The following is a 26,864-nucleotide window of genomic DNA, read 5'->3' as shown; positions in this document are numbered from 1 at the left end:
GTCATGATCCCAGGGTCCTGGGATCGAGCCCCGCATCGGGCTCCCCGCTCCGCGGGAAGCCTGCTTCTCCCTCTCCCACTCCCCGTGCTTGTGTTCCCTCTCTCGCTGTGTCTCTCTCTGTCACATAAATAAATAAAATTAAAAAAAAAAATAGATCAATGGGACAGAACAGAGCCCAGTTCCACATTTATAGTCCATTAATTTTTGACAAAGCCACCAATATAACCTAAATGGGAAAGGGAAGTTTTTAAACAAGTAATGTTGAAACAATTAGATGTCTACCTATATGAGAAAAAAGAAACCTTGACCCCTACTTCACACTACATTTAAAAATTAATTCAAGATGGATCACAAGCCTAAATAGGCAAGTTAAGTATAAAAAGCTAAAACTAGAACTAGAAGAAAACACAGGAGAGTATCTTCTTGTCTTGGGAGTAAGCACAGGTTTAATAGAGACAATACAAAAAGCAGTAACAGAGCAAAAAATAGCTAAATTAGACTTCATCAAAATAAAAACTTCAGCTTAAAGTTAATCTTAATAAAATGAATACTCAAGCCACAGACTGGGTTTTCATATTTGTAAAATATAAATCTAGCAAAGGACTGGTATCCAGGATTTATAACAGCCCAATAAAAAATGGGCAAAAGATTTTAACAGACACTTCACAAAGAATATATACAGAAAGCATAAGCACATAATAAAGTGCTCATCATCATTAGTCATCAGGAAAATGAAAATGAATGCCACAATGAGATACCATTACACACCTACCAGAATGGCTAAAATTAAAAAGACTGACAACACCATATGTTGGTGAGGATGTGGAACAACCAAATGCTCATACATCACTGGTGGGAGTACAAATGATACAACTACTTTGGAAAAATGTCTGGCAGTTTCTTATAAAATAAACATAAGATGTAGCAATTCTACTTCCAGCTTACCCAACAGAAATAAATACTATATTCACATTAAGACTTGTAAGAATATGTTCATTGAAGTTTTATCATAATAACTGCAAACTGAAACAGCCCAGGTGTCCATCAACAGAATAGATAAGCTGTGGTCTATGCATACAATGGAATACTACTCAGCACAACCACTGAAATATCCAACAACACTGATGAATCTCAAAATATTATGCTCAGTGAAAGAAGCCTTACACAAAAGAGGATATGGTTATATGGAAGGGGGAAAAAAAGGGAATAATGGCTGTCTTTGGAAGACACAGGTGAGAATTTACTGGGAAGGGGCACGAGGAAACTTTCTGGGATGATGGTTATGTTCTATATCCTATTAGGGTTTTGATGCACAGGTATATACATTTATTAGAACTCATCAAATGATATACTTAAGATCTTTGCACTTCGTTGTGTGTAAATTTACTTCAAAAGAAAACACAGTGGACTAGTAATGATGTGCATGATGATATATTTGGAAAGAAGTGTACTGAAGTCTGCAATGTATTTTGAAATGCATAAAAAAAGAGGGATCCACGGATGGGTAGAAAAATGGATAGTGGGATATGTATGTGATAAAGCAAGTACTGTAGAATCCAGGTGACAAGTATGTAGTGCTCACTGAAAAATTCTGGTTTTTTGTTTGTTTGTTTCAAATAAAATGTTGGAAGAAAAACAGCAGCTAATATGACTGAGACTGTCTTTTAGGTTGGACTGCCAATGTTAAGGATCCTGGTCACCAACCACGAAAATCGGGTTGATAAAGGGAGGAAGTAAAAGAGGTCAATATAAAGTGAGGGGTGGAGAGTATATTAGAGCCAAAGCCCAGAAATGCAAGACGTCTGAAGTGTGCCAGAAATAATGCCGGGGCAGGAAGGCAGAAAATAGTCACTTTCAAGCCTTCTGAGGTTGCTTTTGCTTTCTTCCTAACTTCTGCAAGTCTATGAAACTGTCTTCTAGGCCTGGTATCCAGCTTTATCTAGCACTAGCTTTTCCAAGACACATAAGGACACAGCTGGAGGATTTAAAGTCATTAATGAGGGGCAAAAAAGAGGAAGGAACGGAAATGAATTAAAAATTCCACTGGGAGAAGGTATGACTCACCCACTTCTTGATGGGTAACTACCCTTTGAAATTGCATCTTTTGAAAACAGCCAAGAAGCATTAAAGATTGAACGTAAAACTGCTTCTGGGCAGGACTGATTAAAAAGGAATAAAACTATTTAAAAGGTTACTCTGAGTTATCTGGCAATATTTGCATTCCAGTGAATGGGTGACTCAGATCCTACTGCTGGTCCTTCTCATCTCCAGAGCTATGATTTTTAGAGGACAACAGTCACCAGTAATTGTTGCTCTCTGCAGACAACTGAAGTCTCAGTCTAGCTGACAGAAATGAGTGATTATCACTTTGCTTGATTTAATGTGCCTTCACAGAAACCTCACCTGCTTTGTCCTTGAACTCTTTGACTCAGCTTTCCAATTTTTCTATTTGCAAGGATATAACATACTTTTTGCTACTAACTTGCTGTAAATAATAACCAGGTTCACTTTTGGGGGCTTTTCCTTACCTTAACTTTTAATAAAAAGCAAAACTTTAATCAGGTTTAAATCAGGTTCAATCAGGTTTAAATATGGCTTAAACTTTAATCAGGTTAGACACTGGATAACAAAGGAGGGTAACACGAGCTAACTGCAATTTGAATGAAGACTTTTAACCTTAAACATTATGGACTCATCTGTCACTATGTAATTTTTAACCTAATTTTAAAATTAATCTTTTAAATTAAAACCTCTGCTATGCTAATGAAAGTCAGTATTGCATATTTGCATTCAGCAATAACAAACGACTAATAGCAACTAATACTAAAACAAACATGAAGCTCATTACTTTACATCTGAGAAAGGTCAGCCACACTGGGTAACCCAGCCAGTCTCCACAAAAACCCTCGGTGCAAGAGAACATAGAAAACAGAGACCTAAATAGCTCATGCAAAAATTTTGAAGAAAACACATTATGTCCAAAACACAGTATCTCTGGGCTGCTCTTTATTTCACAAAATGTTAACATTTGAAAATGGTTTTCTAAGTCTCTAGTTCTATAGTACAAACCAGACTGCTATTTCTTTAAACTAAAGAACATTTCCTGAAAAACTAAATACCATTTTTATTGTAGGGAGTTAGTAGCAAAAAATTTACCTCAACAAAACAAACAGGATGCCACAAATCAGCTTTTTCCAGATTATCTCATAAAAGTATAGAGACCAGGAGAAAAGAACAAAACATGTCAAACGTGGGTTGGCATGATTCAGTGTAACATTTATGGATGGTTTTATGGCTCCCAAATTGTACTTTTATTACTTCCCAAGAGCCATTCATGAAATCTGTTGCAATGAAGACTCAAATCATATATAAATTTTCATCTGGAAGTAAAGAGTTTGTTGCCCTCTTGAGGTAAACTCAAGAACAGAAACAAAACAACGCTGGCTTGGCCTAGTCAATTACGGAAAGAGGCTTTCTTCTCCAACAGGCTTTTTCTACAAACATATCATGATCTGAAGCTGGAGAGTTATAATACAAATTCTATTTTTACCCCAACAACAGACAACTTACAAAAGGCACTAGAACATTTCTGCAAAAATAAAGCTAAAACTTCACACCAAGAATAAAGCAAAAATTTTAAAGTTTCAACAGATAAAAATGTCAAACTAGCTGCGTCCTAAAAATTCGTTATGCAGATCTTCAGTTAACCTAGCTCCTATGACTCAGGGGACCCAAACTATAGACTGTGAAAAGCTTTATGGCAAACTTTTATGGAGGTTGGGTCAGTGGGGCAAGTCCAAGAGAGTATACTCAATTCCACTTAGTAAACAAGGTCTTCAACACGAGAAGTAGCTGCACTGAGAGAAGATTATATAATATCTAAGTGCAGGTAGAAAAATTCAATGGTCTTGATAGATTATCCTGTTAGGGAATTCTCAGAGTTAAATTAATTTTAGTCAGTAATTCTGAGGTACTGTTGCCATTTCAATGTCATGGGGCTTTGAACTAATTAATGTTGTTTCCCTTCAACTTACATTTTATTCTAAGCTATCATCTGATTTTCAGTATTAAGAAGAATGGGTTAGATTACATCATTATTCCTCTGAAGTTTCAAAGACTTCAGTGTTTTACTAAGCATGATTTATATTCATGAATGATCAAGGTTTTGAATAAGCAGTAAAAATATGGTCACCATCTCATCTTGCTACTAAAGATCCTGTAGGAGAAAGAGATCACACCAGCCAGCTGTTGTTAAAAGTCTAGATTCATGGACACAGAATTAACTCATCACATTCTCTAGAAGCAATCAAACAAAGTAGGTTCCTCACACACTCTCCCAATTGCTGAACTCTTTATACAGATCCCTCCAGATACCCTTGATAGCTCAGGGGACAGGGTAAGTAGGAAGGACACAAAAGATGTCCCTATTCTAAGAGGTTGCCCTACCTAAGTCATTAGCTGTCAGTATTGACCTACAGATTGATCATTCATTCAAAATTCATTCACACATTTACTTATGGCTACTATGTGCCAAGAACCATTTTATTTACAGAGCGATGAAAACCACCCTTAGGTTCATTCAAACTTTGGTTGCACTTACTACTCTATAAAAAATTCTCTAAGAGGGGCACTATTTGAACAACTTTGTAATTATCTATGTGACCCTACCTCCCCAATATAAAAGAGAAGCCAGAAAAAAGCCTGAAGGCAGGAAGAGGAGTGTAAAAAAACTCCAGAGACATTATTTCTTCCAGTATTTTGAAGTTCTGATGATGTACACACATGTGCGCTCATATACACACAGACACACACTCTCATACATATTTTATACCTAGCACAGTTTCTTGCATTATAGCAAAGTTCAGGCTCTGAAAGCAAAGCTGCCTGGTTTCACAGCCCCACTTGGCTGCCAAACTACCTGTGTAACTTTGACAAGTTGCCTAATCTCTGTGCTTAGTTTCCTCACCTGTAAAAACAGGGATAATTCAAATACTTAACTCAGGGTGCCTGGGTAGCTCAGTTGGTTAAGGGTCTGCCTTCAGCTCAGGTCATAATCCTGGGGGTCCTGGGATCGAGCCCCACATGGGGCTCCCTGCTCAGCTGGGATCCTACTTCTCCCTCTCCCTCTGCCCCTCCCCCTGCTTGTGCTCTCTCGTGCTCTCTCTCAAATAAATAAAATCTTTAAAAATAAATAAATACTTAACTCAAAGGTTTACTGTGAGTTTTAAATAAATGAATACTTATCACAATGCCCAGCACATGATATAGAGTAAACATGAATGTCCTCCTTTACCCCCACCTCCCATGTCCCCTCCTCCTCAGCTCTAATGCCCATAATAATCATCACTCTACTACCTCTTCCATGCATTTACATTTTCTAAGCATTTACACACATTTCCATGTGCTTACATTCCCATGCACTTACATTTATGTGCATGTACAAAAATAATGGAATCCATACTGTAAGAATTGCTTTAAAAATTGCTTTTTCACACAGTATACCTCAGAGACTAATAACTCTCCCATATTAGGTGATCTTATTCATCTGCATGGCATCTAAATGCCATGTATAGGTTGATAACCCCCAATTTTGCATTGCCAGCCCACATGTCTCTTGTATAGTCTACCTGAATCTCCACTTGAATGTATTTTAGGTATTTCAAATTTAACATATCCAAAGTAAAATTCTTGGTTTTCTCCCATATACCTGCTCTTCCCTCTGTCTTTTCCATCTCAGCATATGGCACCACCAATCAACCATTTCTTATAACCAAAAGTTGGGTATCATGCTTGATTCCTTCCTCTTTCTTACCCCCAACCCAATCCAAAGTCCTGTCATTTGCAACAATAAAACAGAATTCTAATCCATCCTCTTCTCCATCATTACTGCCACCACCCTCAACTGAACTATGATGGATATAATAGTCTTCTATCTGGCTTCTCATTTTTACTCTTGTAATCCTCTAATCCATTAGCTAGACAATAGACAGAATGACCTTCTTATCAACCTGAATGTGTCACTCTCCTGCTTAAAACCATTCATCTACTTCCTACTGCATTTCAAATAAAATTTTAGCTCCTCAAAAACATTATATTCTCTGGCCCATATATATCTCTGCAAGCTCACCTTATGACATGTTTTCCTTTGTTCATTGGAGTCTAGACACATTGGCCTCCTCTCTGTTCCTAGAAGACTCCAAGATCTTCCCCATTTCAGTGCCTTTGTCTATTTTTTTCTGCTCTTGGCCTGATTCCTCCTTATACTTTGGGTCTCAGATTAAATATCACCACTTTGTCTAGAGAATAAACTTATTTATCATAGTATAGCCTATTTCTACCATTAGCATTCCTGTTTATATGTTGAACTAGTAGAAATAAGCACCACAAGGGCAAGGACAACATCCTTCTTATTCCCAGTGCCTAAATCAATACACAGCACCTAGTGGGACCTCCATAAATATTCGGCAAATAAGAGGGAATAGTATATGGTAATTAACTAGGTCTAGGTTTTCCTGAAACTTCTGAAAATAAAAACTACTTTTAAGACTCACTTTTTAAATAACTGAACTATATATATAAAATGTTAGTATTCTTCTTGCTAAAAACTGAGATATGATATCAAAAGAATGTATAATTCTCTTTTGTCAACAACAATGAATAAGTCATCTCATTCATGAACAGAAATTATTTAGTAGTTATTAATAAAATAAGTTATTACATAATAATCACTTGTTTTGTTGATTTCATGGCAGCCAGATGTTTTACATAAAGTGTACCCCTAGTGCTCTTTTTGAGTGGACTGAAAGCTCAGCTAGTCAAATCAAAACTACTCCTGTAGTTTAGACCAGCCTAAGGCTGAAAAAAACCTTCAGTAGATTTTATGAATCACTCTTTCTCAGAGAATACTAATGTCAACGAACCATACACACTTATTTAAAAAAAAAATAATTTTTTCAATGAAAACAATCCTTTCCCACAAAATAGACGTAACTATGAGAACTAGGAATGTGTAAGGCGGATGGATGCTAACTAAGCTGACTGTGGTGACCATTTCACAATATATGTAAGTCCTTATGCTGTACACCATAAACTTTTACAATGCTGTATGTCAATTATATCTCAATAAACTAGAAAAAGACGTATTTTAATTATAACCCATCAAAAATATGCAAATAAAAAGAACAAAATCTATCCCCTTCACCCCAATCCCCACCCCCCCGCCAAAAAGAAGTAGGAATATAGATGTAGAGCAGAAGGAATTCTCACAGGCTGCGGCTAGAAGGATAAGCTGACAACCACTCTGGAGAATATGGTAAAATAAGGATTTCTTACTTGACTGCCTCGTAAATATTGTTGGAGGTATGTCCTGATAAGGCATCATGTAAATTTCGAATAAAATAGTCTCTGTATTCTTCTGGAAGGGCCATAAATGTTCCACCCATCACAATAAACTCCACTTTATCCACACTGTGACCAAGTTGTTTTAACTGAAATACATATAAATTCATTAGTATTAGACATATACAGTCAACTATCCTAAGAAGGCACTGCAAATTTCTAATTTTATTTTGTAGTGTTTTCATCGGTATAGTTTAAAAATGAAAAGCAATTAAACATATTTAGTGAATTCTGTGGATTGAAAAAACAGACTCCAGAGTCTGAAAGAAAAAAAAATTATAGCTCACAGAGGGAAAGGGAGAATTAAAAAGAACCAGCAAGAAGCTTGACATCGAGCAGGAAGGGCAAATATAATAACAATACAATATGCAATATAATAAATGAGTATTTAGTGATTATGTATTTTTATGTCAGAACACTTGCAGTAAGCCTTGGGGGCAAAAAAGATGACTATATGAAACATAATCAGGACCTGATGCCAATAGAAGAAAAAGAACACTACATTAGAAAGAAAAATTAAGAAAGCAGTTTTAGAGCGAAATAAGTCAATCAGAGAAAGACATGTATCATATGACCTCACTGATATGAGGAATTCTTAATCTCAGGAAACAAACGGGGGGTTACTGGAGGGGGGGGTGGGGGGGGGGGGATGGGGTGACTGGGTGATGGACACTGGGGAGGGTATGTGTTCTGGTAAGCGCTATGAATTGTGCAAGACTGTCGAATCTCAGATCTGTACCTCTGAAACAAATAATGCAATATATGTTAAGAAAGAAAAAAAGAAGAAGAATGTAGCAGGAGGGTAAGAATGAAGGGGGGGAAATCGGAGGGGGAGACGAACCATGAGAGACGATGGACTCTGAAAAACAAACTGAGGGTTCTAGAGGGGAGGGGGGTGGGAGGATGGGTTAGCCTGGTGATGGGTATTGAGGAGGGCACGTTCTGCGTGGAGCACTGGGTGTTATGCACAAACAATGAATCATGGAACACTATATCTAAAACTAATGATGTAATGTATGGGGATTAACATAACAATAAAAAAATTAAAAAAAAAAAGAAAGCAGTTTTAAATCAAAACTTTAAAGTTTTAAATCAATTGTGAAGATTATGAGCACAGGTGACACTGCTCTGTGGGGAAAAAAAGGAAAAGAAAAGTCTGGTTGATAAAATATGAAATATTATCTCTCTACTAGGGGAGAGAATGGTACAGATTTTTCATTTTGTCAACTATAATAAGCAAGATTCTAAATTTTGAAAACAGGTATTTAAATTCCTTAGGTTCCTCAAAAAATTAAAAACAGAAAATCAGTATGAGCCAGTAATTTCACTACTGGGTATCTAACCAAAGAAAACAAAAACACTAGTTTGAAAAGATATATGCACTCCTCCATTTATTAGTCAATTATTTGTAAATAATTACATTATTTACAATACCCAAGATATGAAAGCAACCTGAGTGTCCACTGATAGACAAATACATAAAAAAGATGCAGTATATATATATACACATATATATATGTATATATATATATATATATATATATACACACACACACACACACACACACACAGTGGAATATAACTCAGCCATAAAAAAGAATGAGATCTTGCCATTTACAATAACATGAAGGGAACTAGAGTGTATTGTGCTAAGTGGAGTAAGTCAGAGAAAAACAAATACCATATGATTTCATTTATATGTGGAATATAAATAACAAAAACAGATAAAAAGTAGACCCATAAACGCAGAGAACACACTGATGGTTGCCAGAGGGTAAGTGGGTGAGTAGATGGACAAAATGGGTGAAGGGCAGTAGGAGATACAGGCTTCAGTTACGAAAAGAATAACTCATGGGGATAAAAGGTACAGCACAGAAAATATAGTCAGTGATATTGTAACAGCATTGTATAGTGAGTGATGGTAGCTATACTTGTGGTGAGCGCAGCATAACAAATAGAAATGTTGAACCACTAGGCTGGACACCTGAAACTAATGTAACACTGTGTGCCAACTACACTTCAATTAAAAAATTCTTGCCATATCTTAGGCTTGAGAAAAACTGGGTCAAGTAGACTACCAAATTATGAACTCTAATTAAGGCACTATGTAAAGGATGTCTACACTTAATTTGGACAAAAAGGCACCTTTTAAAATGTTTGTTTCTGAAAATGGCAAATAATTTATACATATGTATATCTTTATGTATATAAATCATATTCATACATATGCATACATGTGCAGATATGTATTTAAGTATATATGTAAATTGCACAAACACTAAAAGAAAGCTCTGTATCTATGATTGTTTATAAGGGATACACAACAAAATCACTCTGGAAGCTCAAAATATCTTGCCAGTACCCTAAACCACACTTAATCAGAACTCCAGAGGTGAAATGCTGGCATATGTTTTGGAAAAGATACTCAGGCGATTCTAGTGCATTTACAGTTAAGAAAAGAATCACTGTTCTATAGTAGTTTCTAAATCTTTTAAAACCCATTCCCTTTTTGGTAAACATAAAAATTTCATATGCTATTGAAACACTTTATTTACTTATTTATATTTTTAAATTTTTTTTATTATGTTATGTTAGTCACCATACAGTACATCATTTTAAATGAATTAAATACCATGGTTAAAAAAGAAACTGAAGCAATGGGCAGTTTAGAACACGCATTTCTAAACTCTGTAGGTTCCACCCAGGTGGGGTCCTCTCCTATAGCTGACAATCCTGATCCACACGTGCTTGGGTGACAGTAAAGTGAAAAATCTGAATTGGCTGGTATTCACTAATACTAGTTAGAAATGACTAGAAATGACTTAATGACTATGGATGTACTACTTTCCATTGGAGATTTTGTAGCTGCCCTACTAGATGTCACTGTAAAAGTTAGTGTTCACACTTTCTTAAATTGGGTAAGTTCAAAATAGAATTGTAAGAAGGAAAAACTATATTGATGTTCAGATTTCCCAAAGAGAGCAAGGCCATTTACAAAGCACTTGTTTTTAATCAGTTATATTGAAGTATAATTTACATACATTAAAATCAATTAATTTTTAAGTGTACAACTGGATGAGTTTGGGTAAGTGTTTAGAGTTGTGTAACTACCATCAGAGTCATGATATAGAACAATTTCACGACTCCCAGGAGTTCCTCATACCCTTTTGCAATCAATTCCCTATTCCCAACCTGGCAAACCAGGCACAATACTTTTTATGTGGCTTATGGAAGCAACAATTCAACCCATCCACTTACTGTCTAAGAACTTCCACGCATCTACATGTGTAAATTTCATATGGTAAATGAGTTTGTACAAGTTGAAAGAAATTTAGAGACTATAAAACCCTTAAAATAATACAGTCTCTAAAGGAAGTAGTGTTTCTGACCTTGCTGGGTATTGCAAAACAGTCTCCCTCCTTCAGATAGATATTAAAAACTTACTGAGGGGAAAGACACTCTTTTAGTTATTTCAGGTTCAACTCAAATCAAACAATAATACCTTCTGTGTACAAAAACCTAATTTAAAAATGCTTTTTAAAAACTTACCTGTTCTATTCGGTGTCTTGTCTGTAGATAAGGGTCATATCTAGCACGGATAGCTCGCATGGAGGTTGGCTAAGAAAAAAAGAGAAAAATCTCCTGCTGGGCCCACATTCAATAAAAAATAAAAAGTAATTTCTAAAGGACTGTATTAAAAATAAAATCCTCTTGTGCTCCTTCCTTCTTCAGTCTTGTTAGGGATCAAAATAATGTTCTGAATAGCATCTGGCTAGTCTCTACCCCCACTGTCTTAAGTATCTGAACAGCAGGGAATCTCCTTGAATCGTATTTATCTTTGTGTAAACACTTATGAAATCTCCAGGGTCACTTCCTGCTGGAGCAGAAAGGGGTGGCTAAGGGACAGAAATGAGAGGGAGCCTTTTCACTGAATAATTCCTTTTGTATTTTTAACAATTTGAACAATGGAAAACGAGTAAAAAGTGAAATGCCATATATAAGAAAAAGTCCAGTGGTTTGCTGGCTGCTGACCTCTTCTGAAGAGGCTGACCGCTTCAAAAGCCTGTTTGCTGTTCTCCTGCTTGCACCCTGTCCCTACTCTCATCCTTTACCCACACAGCATCAAATGATCTTTTAAAACCCTACACTGGAACAGACCACCCCCTGCCTTCAACCGTAATGGCTTCTCATGACACCTATAATAAAATCCAAACTCTCTGCCCAGCTTACAAACTCCTATGTCATCTGTCTCTCCAGTCTCATTCCTCCCCTTACCCACTAAGTCCTGGTACACCTCACTATCGTTCCTGCTACAGCTCCTTGTTCTAGCTATTCTCTCTGCTGGGAATGCTCTCTCCTGATATTCCTGCATGGCTCCTTCATTTCATTCAGGACTCAGTTCAAATATCATCTCCTCAGACAGTCACTTCCCAACCACCAAGACTAAAGTATCTACTCATCTTCTACAGATCTAACTCGATTTTACTTCTCAGCTTAACATTTACTAGTACCTGATATTTTCTTCTTTCTTGTCTATCTCCCATTATTAGAATGTAAATTCCATAAAATCAGGGACTTCGTCCATTTTCTACTGCTGAAGAAGCAGTATAATGTGGTGAGGAACAAAGAATTCAAAACCTGGGTCTGTCACTTAATAGCAGTGTGTCTCTGGGCCAGATGTTTAGGACTTCTAAGCCTGTTTCCTTATTCATAAAACCAGGATAATAACAGTGTCTTCACTTCAAGATGCTGCTGTAAGGTTTAAGGTTGTAAAGCACCTGGAATAGTTTGACATATATAACAAGTGCTTATATAAGTATTTTTCTAGTGACTAGAGCAATATATGTAGAGACTCAACAAATATTTGATGAACAACTTCTATGATCAGGAGAAAAATAAAAAATTAAAAAATTTCAGAAAGCCAGTACTTGTATAAGCACACTATTGGTAAAGTATGATGTTACACTTCCTCAGGACAACCTCACATTACTTTACCTCATATCCAGTATAAGACTGGGTTGAATATTCAAAATCTGAATCGGGTCCACCGGGGCAGTATCTGCCAATACAACCAAAGAATAAAGATGTCAGATACAAAATTCAGTTCAACAGTCTAGTTCAAGTATCTGCAGTCTCCATAAAATCCTGAGAGCAAACAAGCTTCATTTTCAAATCCTAAGAGTCTATCTTTGCAGTATTACAATTAATATATTTTCTATGAACAAGTAAACACAAACATATAAGGAACATTACTGTAGTCATTTGGAGAATGTTGCAGTCACTGTTATTTTAGAGGTTTAAGCTTTTAGGAAGAAATAACAGGATTTAAGTCTTCCTAGGTTTGGAATGATACAGTGCTCTCTTGGTAACTATACTTAGAAAACCTTTCTCTCATTTAATCTTCCTACCTAGAATCATGCATATTCTTCTGCCTATTTTTCCAATTATCTAAATTTAAGAAGTTTAAAGGTTATTTATAAGGGTAACTTTTTAATTTGATACTTTTCTGATCCAAACCTATTTTAGATTTCTGACATTTAGAATTTAGACAGCTCCATATTTCCATGTTTCATTTATCAAGTTAATAGACTGTCACTCTTGAGTTCTCTAACCTATGTATTTTTTATTACAACATATTAAAATCTTTATATGTTTCATTTTTAAAGCAGTGAAACATCCTATCAATGGCTGCTTGTTTCAAAGAACTAACTTATGAATCTACTGAATCGAAGTTTTAAATATTACCAGCATGCACTGATTAAGACTCTAGGGGATTAACTAATTCATTTAAAGTACACACACACACAACTTATGAAAATCATCCACACTTACACGCATATATTTCCTGTAAAACTGATGTGTGGGCATCTGTGGGGTTTGCACATCACAGCCACAACAGCAATCTACAAAAGAAAAATTAATAAAAAAGCTATTATGGAATGATGAATACACAATCCTGGAGAGTGGTTATCTCTCAGAAGGAGGGAAAGGAATACAATCAGGAAATGGCACAAAAGGAAAAAACAAAAAAAGAAAATGGCACATAAGGGGCTTCAACGTATTCGTAATGCTGTATTTCTTAAGCTGAGCCGTGGGTATAAGGGTGATCTCTTTTCAATGTTTTTAATCTCTAAAATATACAAATGCACTTATATACTAGCTTGGATTATATTTTACCTATAAATTAAGTGCAAAATAAGGAATTAATAATTTTCAAAGTCACAGTGATCTATTCTCTCACTCTCTTTTACTAAAATAGCCTACAAGAAAAAATTACTTTATGCAATAAAGATATAAAATTATATCTAAGCCTAACCTTTGTAACTCACCCTCCTCACAGATATACTGGGTCTCAATATTTAGAGCAGACAGTATTAAACTAGGAGCTATACTTCAGAGCATGTGCAAAATATTCTCAGAGGGGTCTGTCAGAGCCCTCCTGGTCTGAGCACAGTATGTGCTTCAGAAAGGGGGTGATGACAATAGCCAAACTGTGGAAAGAGCCAAGATGTCCATCAACAGATGAATGGATAAAGAAGATGTGATATATATATACAATGGAATATTATGCAGCCATCAAAAGGAATAAGATCTTGCCATTTGCAACGACGTGGATGGAACTGGAGGGTATTATGCTGAGCGAAATAAGTCAAACAGAGAAAGACATGTATCATATGACCTCACTGATATGAGGAATTCTTAATCTCAGGAAACAAACTGAGGGTTGCTGGAGTGGGGGGTGGGGTGGGAGGGACGAGGTGACTGGGTGATGGACACTGGGGAGGGTATGTGTTCTGGTAAGCGCTGTGAATTGTGCAAGACTGTTGAATCTCAGATCTGTACCTCTGAAACAAATAATGCAATATATGTTAAGAAAGAAAAAAAGAAGAAGAAGAATGTAGCAGGAGGGGAAGAATGAAGGGGGGGAAATCGGAGGGGGAGAAGAACCATGAGAGACGATGGACTCTGAAAAACAAACTGAGGGTTCTAGAGGGGAGGGGGTTGGGAGGATGGGTTAGCCTGGTGATGGGTATTGAGGAGGGCACGTTCTGCATGGAGCACTGGGTGTTATGCACAAACAATGAATCATGGAACACTATATCTAAAACTAATGATGTAATGTATGGGGATTAACATAACAATAAAAAAATTAAAAAAAAAATAAAGGAGAAACGAGAAAAAAAAAAAAAAGAAAGGGGGTGATGACAGAGATAAAAGTATGGTTACATATGGGGGGCGCTGGCCAAATAAGGGTATAGACTAAGGTGAATGTAAGCCAGGTTTCTTACTATCAGAGAAGGAAGTTATAAATTATGAAAAGGGAGAGAACCTGGATGGAATGGAAGGTATTGCTGTGAACTCACAGTTTTCAGTAAATATTCTGATATACAAATAAATATAAATGCAAATGTGTTATATATATGTGTGTGCACATACGTATATATATATACACATATATATTTCCTGGCTTGGTTCACTGACATGGTCTAGGAGCAGCAACACCCTAATAGCAATGAGTATAGTTATATATATATAAAATGAGTATAGCTATTTATATTTATTTATATTTATAGCACTCAGATCTTGGTTTCTAAATACGCTTCTCCACTGAAAAACCCCAGGGCTCCTTGGAGAAATGGCTGATTGCAGACATGGGGCAAAGAAAGGACAAGATGAGCCTGGAACATTTTATTATGACAGAAAGTTAGAACTGCTCAAAAAATGATGGGGACGTTTTAGAAAGACACAGAAACCAGCCTGAAAGAGCTCTCACTGGTCAAATCAGGGATCATTTGTACATCAAAATAAATACATGATAGTAACAGATTATAACCCACCAAACTGGAAACCATTAAACCATTCATACAAATAAATGAATGAGTAAATGAAATCTGAAATGAAAATCTGATAAGGAACAAAATACTTACATAGTTTCAAAGTACTTCACCACACAAAACTTCTTAATTACAAAATGGAAAAGATTAACTTTACAGAGGAAAGCCTGGTAGACACTACCTTGATCAAAATGAACCTCCAATATCAGAAAGAAGAACAAAGATGAAGGTATCATGCTCTCTGATTTCAACTATTAAACACAATATGATATTGGCATAAAAACTGACACGTAGATCAATAGAACAGAAACAGACAGTCCAGAAATAAACCCCTCATATATGATCATCAGTTAATTTACAATAAAGGAGCCAAGAATATACAATGGGGATAGGACAATCTTCAATAAATGGTGTCGGGAAAACTGGACATCGACATGCAAAAGAACAAAACTAGACCACTATCTTACATAATATACAAAAATTAACTCAAAATGGATTAAAGGCTTGAATGTTAGACCTGAAACCATAAAACTCCTAGAAAAAAAACACAGGCAGAAGTTCCCTGACACTGGTCTGGGTGTTGAAGTTTTGGATCTGACTCCAAAAGTAAAGGCGACAAAAGCAAAAATAAGTAAGTGGGACTACATCAAACTAAAAACCTTCTGCACAGCAAAGAAAACCATCAACAAAAGGAAAAAGCAACCTACTGAATGGGAGAAAATATCTGTAAATCATATATCCAATAAGGGGTTAATATCCAAAATATATTACAAAACTCAGCTCAATAGCAAAAACCACATATGATTAAATAATGAGCAGAGGACTTGAACATTTTCCCAAGGACATACAGATGGCCAGCAGACATATGAATATCAATAATTATCAGGGAAATGCCTATTAAAACCATGAGATATTACCTGTTAGAATAGTTACTATGAAAAATCTAATAAATAACAAGTGTTGGTGAGGATGTGGAGAGAAAAGAGAACTTTCATGCAGTGTTGGTGAGAATATAAGTTGGTGCAGCCATTATTGAAAACAGTATGGAGGTTAAAATGAAAAAGAAGTCTACAATATGAACCAGCTATTCCACTTCTTGGTATTTATCCTAAGAAAATAGAAACACTAATTTGAAAAGATATATGCACCCCTGTTTGCTGCAACATTGTTTATGATAGCCATGATATGGAAACAACCTAAGTGTCCATCAGTGGATGAATGGATAAAGAAGGTGTCGTGTGTGTGTGTGTGTGTGTGTGTGTGTGTGACACACACATATATATACACACACACATACATACATATACACAATGGAATACTGCTCAGCCATAAAAAAGAATGAAATCTTGCCATTTGTGACAACATGGATGGACCTTGAGGGTATTAAATGGTAGATGAAATAAGTCAGACAAAGAAAGACAAATACCATATGACTTCACTTATATGTGGATGTAAAAAAGAAAACAAAACAAAACCATATATACAGAGAATAGACTGGGGGTTATCAAGGAGGGAGGGGGCTAGGGGATGGACAAAACAGGTGAAGGGGGTCAACTATATGGTGATGGATGGTAACAAAACTTATTGTGGTAATTATTTTGTAGTGTATACAATTATCAAATTATTATCTTATACACTTGAAGCTAATATAATGATATATATCAATTTTACTTCAATAAAAATGTTATATACCAATTTTACCTCAATGAAGAAAAAAAGAACATTATCAGTGACAGGACAAATTGAAACTATTTGGATATATACCACCTGATAGTATAAGAACATATTATTGCTTCTATGATGTTCCTGCCAAAAATGCATAACCTGAATCTAATTATGAGGAAACATCTGATTAAGCCAAACTAAGGAACATGCTACAAAATAACCTGCCTGAAATCTTCAAAAGTGTTAAGGTAATGAAGTCAAGGAAAGATAGGAAGTGTCCAGACTTTAAAGAGACATGACAACCAAATGTAACATGTAATTCTGAACTGGATTCTGTAGATCATTATTGAAACAGTGGGTGAGGGGCACCTGGCTGGCTCAGTTGGTTAAGTGTCTGCCTTCAGCTCAGGTCATGATCCTGGAGTCCTGGAATCGAGCCCCACATCGGGCTCCTTGCTCAGTGGGGAGTCTGCTCCTCTCCCTGGCTCATGCTCTCTCTCACTCACTCTCTCTCTGAAATAAATAAATAAAATCTTTTTTAAAAAAATAGATAATTAAAAAAAAGTCTCTTATGGCTAAAAAAAACCAAAAACAAACAGTGGGTGAAACTTGAACAAGGTCTGAGGATTAGGTGACAGTACTTAATCAGTGTTAAATTCCTGATTTTGACACTCTATTGTGGTGATAAAAGAAAATGTCCTTATTTGTAGGAAATGCACACTAAAGTATTCAAAGGCAACTTACTCTGCAACATACTCTCAAGTGGTTCAGGGGGAAGATGTTCTTTATACTAGACCTTCAATTCTTCTGTAAGTTTGATTATTTTTCATAATAAAAATTATTAAAATTTAAATCATTAGTGATCTAGACAAAGTCCAAAATTTACAAAAAATTGCAAATCTGAATGAAAAATTTAGATTTTCAAACAAATGTTTTTATTTAAAATGAGCCAGAACTACGAATACCACTGATGTGGTCAGTCTAATTCAACAATCTTTTATTGAGGGCCCAGTATATAGGCCAGGTTCTAAACTACACAGAACAAATGGGCCTTGAGACTACAAAAATATTAACGCACTGCTTCTGTCCTCTGAAATCATATCTGCCTAGGGGAGCAAGACACATAGAAACAGGTTATTTCAAAACCACATGGTAAGAAGGATGTAGAAAATACTAGGAATGACAAAGAAGGCAATTAATTAGCCCTCACTAGGGAAGTCAGGGAAGCCTTCCTGAGATGCTAACAATTGTGCTGATTAAGAATTAATTGATAGGGTGCTTGAGTGGCTCAGCTGGTTATGCATCCAACTCTTTGTTTCGGCTCAGGCAACGATCTTAGGGTCGTGAGATGGAGCCCCGCGTTGGGCTCTGCGCTCAGTGTGGAGTTTGCTTGTCCCTCTCCCTCTGCTCCTCCCCCTGCTTGTGCTGCGCATGTGTGCTCTCTCTCAAATAAAAAGTAAAATAAAATAAAATGGATCACAGACCTAACTGTAAAGTCAAAACTATAAAACTTCTAGGAGATAACAGGAGAAAATCTAGGTGACCTTGGGTTTTGCAATGAGTTTTTAGATCAACACCAAAAGAATGATCCAGAAAGAAAAAACTGGTAAATTGGACTACCTTAAAAATTTGAAAGTTCTGTTCTGAGAAAGATACTCTTAAGAGAATGAAAAGACACAGACTCAGAGAAAATATTTGCAAAACCCATGTCTGATAAAAGATACATATCTTAAATATACAAAGAACTCTTAAAATTTCACAATAAAAAACCAAACAACCCATTAGGAGTAGGGCAAAAGATCCGAAGAGACACCTTGTCAAACAAGATATAGTAATGGCAATAATAATATGAAAGATACTCAACATATGTCATTTGGGAATTGCAAACTAAAACGAAATACTACCACACACCTACCAGGATGGCCAAAATCCAGAACACGGACAATACCAAATGCTGGCAAGCATGAGGAGCAACAGGAATTCTCATTGTTGGTGGGACTGTAAAATGGTACAGCCACTTTGGAAGACAGTTTGGCAAAGTTTCACAAAGCTAAACCTAGTCTTACGATACGATCCAGCAATCATGCTCCTAGGTATTTACCCAAGGGAGTTGAAAACTTATGTGTACACAAAACCCTTCAGACAATGTTTATAGCAGCTCTGTTCATAATTGCCAAAAATTGGAAGCAACCCAGATGTCCTTCAATAGGTGAGTGGATAAACTGTAGTACATTCAGACAACGGAATATTATTCAGTTCTAAAAACAAATGAGCTGCATCAAGTCCTAAAAAGACATGGCATAACCTTAAATGCATATTGCTAAGTGAAAGAAGCCAATTTGAAAAAGCTATATACTATTTGATTCCAACTACATCTTTCTGAAAAAGGTAAAACTACAGAGACAGTAAATAGATCAGTTTGCCAGAAGTTTGGAGCAAAGGAAAGGATGAATAGGGGAGTTTTAGGGAAGGAAACTATTCCACATGATCCTGAAATGGTGGATACACGACATTAGGCATTGGTAAAACCCACAAAATACACACCACTGTAAGTGGCCCCAATATAAACTATGGGCTTCACTCAGTAATAAGGTAGCAATATTGGTTCATCAATTATAACAAATGTGCCAAACCAATGCCCAGGGCAACCTGGGGAGGGAGGAAAGGAAGTATAGGGGAACCCTGTGTACCTTCTGCTCAATTTTTAGGTAAACCTAAAACTGCTCTGTAAAAAAAAACAAAAACATAACTACAAAGCACCACCAGAGTAACAGCAGGAATAAAAGCATTAAGATTGGGGTGCCTGAGTGGCTCAGTGAGTTAAGCGTCTGCCTTTGGCTCAGGTCATGATCCTGAGGTCCTGGGATCGAGTCCCTCATCGGGATCCCTGCTCTGCAGGGAGCCAGCTTCTCTCTCTGCCTCTGCTTCTCTTTCTCTCTCTCTGTCTCTCATGAGTAAATTAAATCTTAAAAAAAAAAAAAAAAAGCATGAAGATCAGGACGCGTAGCAGACAGAGAATGACAATCACCTGTGTATGTACTTCTATTATTTTTATATTTTTAATTTTTTTTAAAGGTTTTATTTTAATTCCAGTTAGTTAACATCCAGTGTTGTTTAGTTTCAGATGTACTATATAGTGATTCAACAATTCCATCACCTGGTACTCATGACAAGTGCACTCCTTAATCCCATTGCCTATTTAACCCATCCCCCTAAACCCCACCCCTCTGGTAACGATCAGTTTGTACTATATACTTAATGTCAGTTTCTTGATTTGTCTCTTTTTTTCCCTTTGCTCATTTATTTTGTTTCTTAAATTCCACATGTGAGTGAAATCATATGGTATCTGTCTTTTTTTTTTTTTTTAAAGATTTTATTTATTTATTTGAGAGAGAGAGAGAGAGCACATGAGAGGGGGGGAGGGCCAGAGGGAGAAGCAGACTCCCTGCTGAGCAGGGAGCCCGATGCGGGACTTGATCCTGGGACTCCAGGATCATGACCTGAGCTGAACGCAGTCGCTTAACCAACTGACCCAGGCGCCCCGGTATTTGTCTTTTTCTGACTGCCTCATTTCGCTTAGCGTATCTCTAACTCCAACCATGTCATTGCAAATGGCAAGATTTCATTCTTTTTAATGGCTTTATAATATTCCATTGTATATATATACCACATCTCCTTTATCCATTCATGAATTGATGGACACTTGGGCTGCTGCCATAATTTGGCTATTGTAAATAATTCTGCTATAAATATAGGGGTACATGTACCCCTCTGAATTAGTGTTTTTGTATTCTTTGGGTAAATACCCAGTAGTGTGATTGCTGGCTTGTAGGGTAGTTCTATTTTTAAATTTCTGAGGAACCTCCATACTATTTTCCACAGTGGCTGCACCAGTTTGCATTCCCACCAGCAGTACAAAAGGGTTCCTTTTTCTCTACAGTCTTGTCAAAACAGTATCTTCTGTTGTTGCTTTTAGCCATTCTGATAAGTGTGAGAAGATAAATCATTGTGGTTTTGATTTGCATATCTCTGATGGTAAGTCATGATGAGCATCTTTTCATGTCTTTTGGCCATCTGGATGTCTTCTCTGAAGAAATGTTCATGTCTTCTGCCCATTTTTTAATTGGATGGATGTTGAGTTGAATCAGTTCTTTATATATTTTGGATACTAACCCTTTATCAGATATGTCATTTGCAAATATCTTCTCCCATTCCATACGTTGCCTTTTAGTTTTCTTGTTTCCTTTGATGTGCAGAAGCTTTTTATTTTGATGTAGCCACAATAGTTTATTTTTGCTTTTGTTTCCCTTGCCTCAGGAGACATACCTAGAAAAAAGCTGCTTTGGCTGATGTCAAAGAAGATACAGGCTGCTCTCTTCTGGGATTTTTATGGTTTCAGGTCTCACATTTAGGTCTTTAATCCATTTTGAATTTATTTTTGTGTATGGTGTAAGAAAGTGGTCCAGTTTCTTTCTTTTGCATGTTGCTGTCCAGTTTTCCCAATACCATTTGTTGAAGAGACTTTTTCCCCAGTGGATATTCTTTCCTGCTTTGTCAAACATTAATTGACCATACAGTTATAAGTTTATTTCTGGGCTTTCCATTCTGTTCCACTGATCTGTGTGTCTATTTTTGTGCCAGTATCATGCTGTTTTGATTACTATAGCTTTGTAAAAGAACCTGAAGTCTGGAACAGTGATCCCTCCAGCTTTGCCTTTTTTTTTTTTTTTTTCCAGGATTGCTTTGGTTATTTGGAGTCTTTAGTGATTCCATATGAATTTTAGGATTGCTTGTTCTAGTCCTAAGAAAAATGCTATTGGTATTTTGATAGGGATTGCATTAAATGTGTAGATTGTTTTGGGTAGGATGGAGATTTTAACAATATTTGTTCTTCTAATCTACGCATGGGATGTCTTTACATTTCTTTGTGTCCTCTTCAATTTCTTTCAAAGTAATTTTATAGTTTTCAGAGTACAGGTCTTTCACCTCTTTGGTTAGGTTTATTCCTAGGTATCTTATTATTTTTGGTGTCATTGTAGATGGGATTGTTTTCTTAATTTCATTTTCTTAAGATTTTATTTTAGAGAGAGAGAATGAACGGGGGGGATGGGCAGAGGGAGAGGGAGAGAGAAAATCTCAGACTCCATGCTGAGCACAGAGTCTGACATGGGGCTCGATCTCATTACCCTGAGATCATGACCTGAGCTGAAATCAAGAGTCAGATGCTTAACTGACAGCCACCCAGGCACCCCTTAATTTCGCTTTCTGATGTTTCATTATTGGTGTATAAAAATGCAACAGGGGGCAGCTGGGTGGCTCAGTCAGTTAAGCATATGCTTTCAGCTCAGGTTGTGATCCCAGGGTCCTGGGATTGAGCCCTGCGTCGGGCTCCCTGCTCCGTGGGGAGCCTGCTTCTACCTCTCCCTCTGCCTGCTGCTCCCCCTGCTTGTGCTCTGTCAAATAAATAAATAAAATCTTAAAAAAATAAAAAAATAAAAAAATAAAACTGCAACAGATTTCTCTACATTGATTTTGTATCCTGCCACTTTACTGAAATCATGTATCAGCTCTAGCAGGTTTTTGGTGGTCTTTTGAGTTTTCTACATGCAGTATCATGTCATCTGTAAATAGTGAAAGTTTTACTTCTTCCTTACTAATTTGGATGATTTTTATTTCTTTTTGTTGTATGATTGCTGCTGCTAGGCCTTCCTGTACTCTGCTGCATAGAAGTGGTGAAACAGGACATTCTTATCTTTGTTCCTGACCTTAGGGAAAAGCTCTGAGTTTCCCCCCCTTAAGGATGATGTTAGGTGTGGGTTTTTCATATATGGTATTATGTTGAGGTATGTTTATGTTGAAGTATGTTCCCTCTAAACCTACTTTGTTAAGGGTTTTTATCATGAATGTATGTTGTATTTTGTCAAATGCTTTTTCCTAGTCTATTAGGATGATCATATGGTTCTTTTCCTTTCTCTTATTGATGTGATGTATGGTGTTGATTGATTTGTGAATACTGAATCACCCTTGAAATCCAGGAATAAATCCCACTTAATTGTGAGGAATGATTTTTTTTTTTTTTTAATATATTGCTGGATTCAGTTTGCTAGTATTTTGTTGAAGATTTTTACATCTATGTTCATCAAGAATATTGGCCTGTAGTTCTCTTTTTTAGTGGTATCTTTATCTGGTTTTGGTATCAGGGTAACGAAGCCCTTATAGAATGAATTTGGAAGTTTTCCTTACTATTTTTTGGAATAGTTGGAGAGGAATAGGCATTAACTCTTCTTTAAATGTTTGGTACAATTTGCCCGTGAAGCCATCCAGTCCTGGGTTTTTGTTTGTTGGGAGTTTTTTGATAACTGATTCAATTTCTTTGCTGGTAATCAGTCTCTTCAAATTTTTCATTTCTTCCTGTTTCAGTTTTGGTAGTTTACATGTTTCTAGGAATTTATTTCTTGTGGGCTGTTAATTTGTTGGCAGTTTTTCATAATATTCTCTTATAATTGTATTTCTATGGTGTTGGTTGTTATTTCTCCTCTCTTATTTGTGATTTTGGGTCCTTTCTCTTGTTTTCTTCTTGGTAAGTCTGGCTAGCCGTTTATCAATTTTATTGATCTTTTTCCAAAGAACCAGCTCCTGGTTTCACTGATCTGTTCTACTATTTTCTTAGTTTCTACATCATTTATTTCTGCTCTAATCTTTATTATTTCCTTCCTCTACTTTTAGGTTTCATTTGTTCTTTTTTTTAGCTCCTTTAGGTGTAAAAGTAGGTTGTTAATTTGAGATTTTTCTTGCTTCTTGAGGTAGATCTGTATAGTTATAAACTTCCCACTTAGAACCACTTTTGGTGCATCCCAAGATTTTGGATTGTTGTGTTTTCATTTTTATTTGTGTCCATGTACTTTTTAATTTTTTCTTTTATTTCCTGATTGATCCATTCATTGTTTAGTAGCATGTTATTTAGCCTTCATGTATTTGTAGCCTTTCCATATTTTTTCTTGTGGTTCATTTCTAGTTTCATAGTGTTATGGTCAGAAAAGATGCATGGTATGACTACAATCTTCTTGAATTTGTTGAGGCTTGTTTTGTGGCCTAATATGTGATCTATTCTGGAGAATGCTCCATGTACATTTCAAAAGAATGTGTATTCTGCTATTTTAGGATGGAATGTTCTGAATATCTGTTAAATCCATCTAGTCCAATGTGTCATTCAAAGCTACTGTTTCCTTGTTTCTGGTTGGATGATCTGTCCATCAATGTTAGTGGGCTGGTAAAGCCCTCTACTATTATTGTATTACTATGGATTCATCTTTTATGTTTGTTATTAACTGTTTAATATATTTGGGTGCTCCCATGTTGGGTGCATAAATATTTACAATTGTTATATCTTCTTGTTGGATTGTCCCCTTTATTATTATATAGTGTTCTTCTTTGTCTCTTATTACATACAGTCTTTGTTTTAACATCTATTTTGTCCAATATAAGTATCACTACCCCAGATTTCTTTTGATATACATTTGCATGAGAGATGTTTCTCCATCCCCTCACTTTCAGTCTGCACGTGTCATTAGGTCTAAAATGAGTTTCCTGTAAGCAGCATATAGGTTGGTCTTGTTTTTTAATTCATTGTCACCCTATATCTTTTGAAGCATTTAGTCCACTTATATTCAAAGTCATTATTGAAAGATATGTATTTATTACCATTTTATTCCTTGTTTTGTGGTTGTTCCTGACATTTTTCTCTGATCCTTTCTTCTCTTTCTCTCTTTCACGGTTTGCTAGTTTTCTTTAGTGATATATTTGGATTCCTTTCTCTTTATTCTTTGCATATCTATTAGTTTTTGATTTGTGGTTACCATTAGGTTTGTATATAACATCTTCTGCATATAGCAGTCTATATTAAGTTGATGGTTAAGTTTGAACCCATTCTTTACTCCTCTCCTCCCCATGTTTTAGGTATACGGTGCTATATTTTATATCCTTTTATTTTGTGAGTTTCTTAACTCATCTTTTACATAAATATTCATTTTTACTGCTTTTGTGTTTCCTATCTTCATACTGTCACTTTTGATCTTCTTTCCACTTCAAGAGTCCTCCTTAATATTTCTTGTGGGGCTGGTTTTAGTGGTCATGAACTCCTTTAGTTTTTGTTTGTCTGGGAAGCTTTTTTTTTTTTTAAGATTTTATTTATTTATTTGAGAGAGAGTGAGAGAGAGCATGAGAGCAGAGAGGGTCAGAGGGAGAAGCAGACTCCCTGCTGAGCTGGGAGCCTGGTGCGGGACTCGATCCTAGGACTCTAGGATCATGACCTGAGCCGAAGGCAGTCACTTAACCAGCTGAGCCACCCAGGCACGCCTGTCTGGGAAACTCTTTTATCTCCCCTTCTATTCTAAATGATAGCCTTGCTGGATAGAGTATTCTTTTTTTTTTTTTTTTTAAGATTTTATTTATTTATTTGACAGAGAGAGACACAGCGAGAGAAAGAACACAAGCAGGGGGAGTGGGGGAGGGAGAAGCAGGCCTCCCGACTAGCAGGGAGCCCGATGCAGGGCTCGATCCCAGAACCCTGGGATCATGACCTGAGCCGAAGACAGACGCTTAACGACTGAGCCACCCAAGCGCCCCTGGATAGAGTATTCTTGACTGAAGATTTTTCCTATTCAGCACTTTGAATATATCATGCCACTCTCTTCTGGCTTGCAAGGTTTCTGCTGATAACCTTATGGGGCTTTCCCCTGGTATGTAACTGTCTGCTCTTGCTGCTTTTAAGATACGTTTTTTGTTTTTTTTTTAATCACTTTTTCCCATTTTAATTACACTATGTCTTGGTGTGAATCTGCTTTTGTTGCTTTTACTGGGCATTCACTGTGCCTCCTGGATGTGAATATCTGTTTCCTTCCCTAAACTAGGTAAGTTTTCAGCTATTATTTCCTCAAATAAATTCTCCTCCCCCTTTGATTTCTCTTCCTCTTCTGGGACACCTATAATATGAAGGTTATTACATTTGATGGAGCCACTGAGTTCCCTATATCAATTCCAATTCTGCATAATTCCTTTTTCTCTCTTTTGTTCAGCTTGATTATTTCCATTACTTTGTTTTTAGGTCATTAATTCGCTCCTCTGCTTCTTCCATCCTGCTATTCATTCCATCAAGTATGTTTCTCATTTCATTTATTGAGCCCTTTATCTCTGCTATGTTATTCCTTATCTCTGCTATGTTATTCCTTATCTCTGTATTAAGTACTTTACTCATGTCTTCTACTCTTTTCTCAAGTCCAGTGAGTATCCTTATGATCATTGCTTTAAGTACCCCATAAGGCATGTTACTTATATCTCCTTTGCTTAGATCTCTGGCTGTGGTCTTGTCTTTTTCTTTTTTCTTTCTTTTCTCCCTCCCTCCCTCTTTTGTTCTCTCTTTCTCCCTCCCTCCTTTCTTGTCTTTCCTTTTCTTTTGTTTTTTCTTTCCTTTCATTTGCAATAAATTTCCCTGTCTTCACATTTTGTCTCTGTGTCTGTTTCTCTGTGTTAGGAAAGTCAGCTACATCTCCCGTTCTTGAGGGTAATGGCCTTATGAAGAAGTCCTATACTGCCCTGCTGTGTACTGTCCCCAGTTCCCCAGGGCCTGGCGCTTCTGGGAATGTCACCAATGTGTGCTGCATGTGCTGTGCTTTTTATCCTAGCTGTTATATCCTTTAGGCCAGTCATCTTCAGAGGCTATCTTTGCCTTTTGTGAGAGTACTTGGCCCCTGACCTGAATGTAGTGCATTTTAACCAGGCGTGCTCTGGTCTGCTTGTGAATGAGACCTGTCACCACTGCTGTCTGAACAGGGGCTCCACAAAACTTCTGAGTCAGGAGACACAGTATAAGCAGGAGTTTGGGCCAGTCTTCAGGGGGAAGGGACTCGCCAACCTGGGACTGAGGCAAGTGTGATAGGGAAGGGCAGTTCCACAGGAGTAAAGGCACTT

General features: G+C 36.6%; 1 protein-coding gene across 2 annotated transcripts in view; it reads right to left on the bottom strand.

Moving 5' to 3' along the window:
* ELP3 (elongator acetyltransferase complex subunit 3) overlaps positions 1-26,864 on the bottom strand; it is a 100,999-nt gene that overhangs the window by 64,449 nt on the left and 9,686 nt on the right. For both annotated transcript variants that reach the window (XM_032389035.1, XM_032389036.1), the window contains 4 exons: positions 13,231-13,301; positions 12,394-12,457; positions 10,948-11,016; positions 7,333-7,487 (listed from right to left, as the gene is read on the bottom strand). In XM_032389035.1, coding sequence (XP_032244926.1) covers positions 7,333-7,487; positions 10,948-11,016; positions 12,394-12,457; positions 13,231-13,301 — 359 coding nt within the window. The remainder of the gene's footprint in view (positions 1-7,332; positions 7,488-10,947; positions 11,017-12,393; positions 12,458-13,230; positions 13,302-26,864) is intronic.

This window comes from Phoca vitulina, unplaced genomic scaffold, assembly GCF_004348235.1.
Source record: "Phoca vitulina isolate PV1807 unplaced genomic scaffold, GSC_HSeal_1.0 scaffold53, whole genome shotgun sequence".
NCBI lineage: Eukaryota > Metazoa > Chordata > Mammalia > Carnivora > Phocidae > Phoca > Phoca vitulina.
This window is presented reverse-complemented; position numbering and strand designations above follow the sequence as displayed.